Here is a 6147-nt window from a genome sequence, read left to right on the forward strand (position 1 = left end):
ATATAACAAGATCCATATAGATTCAGTCAAAAAAAAAAAAAAAGAAGATCCATATAGATATTTATGTTTGATTAGTTTCAGTTTAAATTCATTTTTTCGTGACAGCTCGATACATGTTATTCGGTTTCTTTTTATTTGCTCGCCACACCAAGCTTCATCGTATCTGGGCCCACTGATGTAAAATGGACTTTAAAACAGGCTTTATAAGGGTCAGTCAATTGATAAACTGGGCTGATAATAAAGCAAGCCCACAAGCACTCCCTTTTCATCGTATCTATTCGTAGCCACTGAAAAAGGGTAAAGAGTATTATCGCCGCTGCACTGTCTGTCTAAAAGGGTTGTTTCGTAGGAAGAAGAAGAAGAAGAAGGAGAAAATGCCAGGCGCCGTTGTTGAAGAAGTGAAGATTGAGGAAGCCATCAAAGAGCAAATGAAGCTCGAGGTTCGTTTCCCTTCCCTTGCTCTCTCTTTTGTTTCGATTCGTGGTCATATGACGATTGTTTCTTCTGATCTGTGTATTGAGCAGAAGGAAGATGATGTTGTCGTTGAGGATGTCAAAGACGGAGACGAAGACGATGATGTCGATGACGATGACGATGACGATGACAACGTCGATGGTATAATCTATTATCTCGATTTGATTCATTCCGTCGATGTGTTGGTTCTAGTGATGATTAGAAATGGTTTTTATTTATTTATTTATTGAATTTGTTATGTGTATTATCGTTTGTGTTTTATATAGACTCTGTTAATACTATATAAAGTCTTGTGGTTATGTTGTTGTGACTTGTGTTGTACTTATTTTTCAAGGAGCTGGTGACAATGAGAGCTCTAAACAAAGTAGGAGCGAGAAGAAAAGCCGCAAAGCTATGCTGAAACTCGGAATGAAACCTGTCACTGATGTTAGCAGAGTGACTATCAAGAGATCAAAGAATGTAATGACCATTTTTTTTTTGTTTAATTAATCCTATCTTTCTTGAAAACCAATGTTTGATTCTTGCATATCCCCTCTTCAGGTTTTGTTTGTCATCTCGAAGCCGGATGTGTTCAAGAGTCCCAACTCTGAGACCTATGTCATATTCGGCGAGGCCAAGATAGATGATATGAGCTCTCAGCTACAAGCTCAAGCTGCTCAGAGGTTTAAGATGCCGGATGTTGCGTCGATGATCCCCCCTAACGCTGAAGCAGCCGCGGTTGCGCAAGAGGAAGACGAAGATGATGATGATGTTGATGAGACCGGTGTTGAAGCCAAGGATGTTGAGCTCGTGATGACTCAGGCTGGTGTTTCCAAGGCCAAAGCCACTAAGGCTCTTAAAGCCAACGATGGAGATATTGTTTCCGCCATCATGGAACTCACTACATAGGTTGAGTTCTCGCACTTGTCCTCTTTTCATTATTAAACGTCTCATTTCTCGAACATTGTTTGTGTTCCGCCACTTTAAACGCTATTTTTCTCCTCTACTTTAGAGTCACAGTTGCACAAGTACCACATGATGATAACTTGTTTGTCACTGAACTTAATCTCCTGCTTTAAACAATCTCGATGTTTAGTGAGGCTTGCTTGTTTCTTTTGTCGATCATCCCATCTGATACAATGATAAAAACCAACTTTTTCTGTTAGAAAGAAAGAAACCTCTTGTGTATCATTGGTGAGGAGATGGGGATAACAGATTAATGAATGAGTAGTTACCATATCTGTGCTTTTCTGTTCAGCTCATCATTCACTAAGTTTCTCTCTACCAAACATGTGGAGGAGAGCACCTTAGAGGTCTAGGCTCAAAAACTTGAAGAGTGATAGGGGAAAGTCGGATTGTTCTCTAGGCTTAGAGGTCTGCTACTTCTGAAGAAGCCAACCAAGCTCGTTCAAGAAGCACACAATCTCTTCTCTTGATGTGGGACAGCGATCAAGGTCTACGCTTGTTCTTCTGTTATATCTTCGACTTTTGGGGTGAAACTCCTCTTCGAGGCGATGTAACTCTTTGCAGATGGATGCATTGGCAGTTATCGATGGAAAACTGTCACCGCTAAACCCATTCTCCACCTGTATACAAATAAGACGTTAAGCATCTCTAGATTGACAAAGAAAGCTATTAAATTAAGTTATATGATGTCACACCTAAATGAAACAGCGTCTAAGAAAACCAGGTTGTGCATTTGTGTACATGTGGAAAGGTGATTAGTTCGAAACCTGCCATCTCACATATATCTACTTTTGTAGCCATACAACATGAATATCTAATTATCATTGCGTACAAACGGATTCACTGGATACCCAGATTATCAAAAAAAAAATCTGATAACAATGGATCATGTCCGGGGAAAATGTATCATGTATCCAATTATGAAAATATGATCATTTAAATTTAATCAATCATTAATAAATTTGAAATTGTTTCTTTATTATTGGATATTGTATTTTTTTTTCATTTGCTTAAAACTTAAATAACTAATAATTGATTTTGAAATTTCAAGAAACTATATAGATATATACTAATGTTTTGAATTTCCATGTTTCATGAAAGACAACTAAAAATTTAAAAATTTATTGAAAACTAAATCAAAATTTAATAAATCTTATTTCAACTAAAATTCGTTTTAATTTGGTTTTGATTTTTTTTTTTTATAATGGTGAAATTATTTTCCTATACTGTTAAATATTTTTTGCAATAAAGCTAGAATTTGTCTGCATCGATCATTTCTTCCAAGTGTATTTATCTGACACAAAATTTGGACCCATTATGTTCTTCATGTTCCATCTTTTCTCAAGAATTGTAGAGTTTTAGGGTCAATCACACGTTGCTACATTGGCCTATATAAATATACTATTGTAGAAGGTGACTATAGCTTCTAAAGACCGACACATTTCCTCTCTAAATGTGGTTATGGGGCTCACTTGATAAAACCAAGTAAACAGAGTCTCTCATGTTTGATTAATTTTGGGTCCATAGATAATAACTGAGAAACTATTATATATGATTTGCAGGAGAATGTTTGTTTCCCATATGATTTTCTAATAGATATGTTTATGGTCAATGAAGACTAGTATATATATTGCAATAGCAATAAGGAGAAGGAATGGTCAAAGTCCATGCACGTCAATATTTTAGAGGAAGAAAAAATTGAATCCAACTCAAATGATTGTTAAAAAAAATTAAAAAAAATTGAATGAAACGACTCATTTGCGTCAAGGTGATCTACTATCTTGATTTGGTTAGATGATGATGAATCCATTTGTATATAAGATGAAAGAGTCGAGGCCGATTCAGTTCAGTGATCAAATACATGATTAAGCGCAGTCCAATAATACAAATTGAATTGTTAAAAACGACATCATTATCAGAAATAGCTAATTAACAGTTTAACTCTAAGGTATCTATACTATTAAAGCAGGATCCTATTATTTTTTTTATCTTAGCATGCCCTTTTTTTACTAACATTGCATGTTTCATTAGGGACAATCAAGTAATATTAATAACACATCTATATTGGGCCATATTTTTTGGATCCAGCCCACTGTCCACATCAGATCTCTCTTGGACCATTTGAACCAATTAAGAAATCAAATCTAATTCTCACATTTTTTTTTTCTTTAGGCCATTTAGTCCAAATTCAAAAAAAAAAATTTCAACCATTCTTAATTTTTTTTTATTTTCTTAATATAATTTAAGCATTCATAAAAAAAAATTGATTTTTTCATTGAAAAGTATAAATCTTTATTAAAAGTATATAATTATTTTTATTAAAAATATTAACCACATAATAAAATTAATTTATCAGAGTTATACCAACTTAATTCATTAAAAAAATAAGGTTTAATTTTTTAAACATAAATAGTCATTTAAAATGAAACACAATAAAGAAAGATAAAAAGTTTAAGTCTTTTATAAAATAAAAAACAAATATATGAAATATGACATTTACTAAATATTTGTCAATTGAAAAAAAAGAGAAAAATAAATCCGCGCTTTGAAAGCGCGGATCAAAATCTAGTTTATACTATTAAAGCGGAATGCTCTTAGTTTTGAAGTTATTTACAAAATAATGCCATTTATTAATCAACCAATCATGAAATCTAATTAGACCATTTAAAAATCCCAACGAACTGAAGGCCATCGAATCAAGTTATAATGACAAAACTCAAGGCCCATAAAATCATAACCCTAACCCTTAAGTTCATTTTGATTATTTACTCACGTTAATCAGATTTTTGAATTTGCAAGCATTTTTTCTTAGTGGGTTAGGTCTCTACATAAAATCCGTATCAATCATATATTTACAAATACAAAGTTCTGAGCTTATAATAACATTCACCCCTACAAATTTTATGCTATATATTTTTAATGAATTGATACTACTCAAGACCTTTTGTAAACCGTAACTCCAACCCCTAAAACATAAACCATATACCATGTTTTTTTTTTGTCATCAAATACAGACTCATACTGACTCTGTGAACCACTCTGGTAGATTTTGATCCATGTGAACGACAAACGACGGTTGTTTCCTGGCACCGCGTGCTAGGCTATCCGCTCTTGAATTTTGCGTCCTTGGTACATAGATAATCTCCGAACGTGTGAAAACCTCTTTCAGGGACTTAATATCTTCCAAATAACTTGCAAATGCGGGCCATTCTTCTGGTTCCGAAGCCATCTTCACCAACTGAGAACAATCCGTTGCAAATGTAACCTGAAACTGGCGTAAATTTTTCATACATTCCATTGCCCAAAGTAGTGCTTCTATCTCTGCATGTAGAGGGGATAGACAAGCTCAGACATTCCTTGCTCCTAACAACCCATCAAAACCTTCTAAAGTACTTAGTCAACCTTGCCGAGAGAAAACTTCATTCTCCTTCCAAGAACCATCTGTAAAACACCATCTCCCCGGAATTGATGGGAGAGGCGTAACCTCAGCATGGGACCCTATCCTGGTCTCGGTCAATACATGTGCATCAGCCCAAAGTGTTGACTCTGTTTCTGCCAATTTGAGCGTGTCTCTTGGATCCATATCCATATTACTGAACACTTTATTGTTCCTTCCTTTCCAAATATACCAAAGTATCCATGCAAATTGATGGTCCTCCATCGGTGGAGAGACTCTCCAGAAGAGATGATCCATATTTGTAAAAAGGGAGCTCGTTGGGAACATAGTTGGATTTGATGGTATCTTGGAGAGAGTCCAAACCTGAAGTGCAGGAGGACATTCAAAAAATACATGATTGATCGATTCCTCTTCCGCTCCGCAATGTGCACAGCAGGTGTCACCTTGTATTCCTCTCGCTTTCAGATTCTTCTTGATTGCTATACAACCTGTAACCAATTGCCATAGGAAATGTTTTAACTTTGGGGGTACCGTATTTTTCAGCAGAAAGCCTTCAAAACATCAACCGTGGGTCCAAACATTAAAGGTGGTCTTTCCCTGTCTGGATAAACCCGTTCGATGTGATATCATGATTTAACCAATTGCCATAGGAAACCATATACCATGTATTTAGTCAAAAATCATCACATCTGTTTAAATTCCATAAATATAAAATAGTTCTCGAAAACATTAATTTGTTAAACAAATACGATTTTTATGATTGATTTTGAATTTTAGGTATTTTTGTAACAGTATTTTGATAGAATTAATTTTCAATTGGAAGAGATGATATAATTTCTACTAATATTTTCCATTTAGTGTTAACTTTTATCCTATTTTGAAGACTAACCAAATCGTTAAAAAAATCCTTTTTCCAAAATTATACGAGATATACTTTCATGGTAACTGTATCATCTTTCTAACAAACTTAATATTAGGAAGGTTTCGTTAATATACTCACGATGTAGTGCTTTAATATATTAAATTTTCATTCCGAAAATATTGGACATTCTTTAACTTTCCTAGAAATAACTTGTGTAACACTAAATTAATCATTAATTACCTAATATTTGTATTTAACTTTCAAAATATTTCTATCCACCAAATATAGGAACTTTAATAAGTTTTAGCATTTTACTGGATATGAGTATCTTGATTAGATTATCATTTGTTACAAAAAAGGTATCTTGATTAGATTAAAAACGTATATTGCAAATCCTAATTGTTTATCCTCTACGCATAGTAAAACACATATTGCAAATCTTAATTACTAGAAAACAAATGATAAATAT

At 33.9% G+C, this 6147-nt stretch overlaps 1 protein-coding gene across 1 annotated transcript; it reads left to right on the forward strand.

The window, feature by feature from the left end:
* The first annotated feature begins 215 nt into the window (after positions 1 to 215).
* On the forward strand, positions 216 to 1459 carry LOC106399100 (nascent polypeptide-associated complex subunit alpha-like protein 4). The gene is made up of 4 exons (XM_013839572.3): positions 216 to 440; positions 525 to 615; positions 809 to 933; positions 1015 to 1459. Exons 1-4 carry the CDS (start codon positions 375 to 377, stop codon positions 1360 to 1362), a joined length of 630 nt encoding a protein of 209 aa, XP_013695026.1. The 5' UTR covers positions 216 to 374; the 3' UTR covers positions 1363 to 1459.
* Positions 1460 to 6147: the final 4688 nt, after the last annotated feature.

The sequence above is a fragment of the Brassica napus genome, chromosome C7 (genome assembly GCF_020379485.1).
Source record: "Brassica napus cultivar Da-Ae chromosome C7, Da-Ae, whole genome shotgun sequence".
Lineage (NCBI taxonomy): Eukaryota > Viridiplantae > Streptophyta > Magnoliopsida > Brassicales > Brassicaceae > Brassica > Brassica napus.

Coding starts and splice junctions, on each gene's coding strand:
- LOC106399100 (XM_013839572.3), top strand. CDS start 375: ATGCCAGGCGCCGTTGTTGAAGAAGTGAAGATTGAGGAAGCCATCAAA. Junction 441..524: donor AAGAGCAAATGAAGCTCGAG/GTTCGTTTCCCT, acceptor TGTATTGAGCAG/AAGGAAGATGATGTTGTCGT. Junction 934..1,014: donor CTATCAAGAGATCAAAGAAT/GTAATGACCATT, acceptor TCCCCTCTTCAG/GTTTTGTTTGTCATCTCGAA.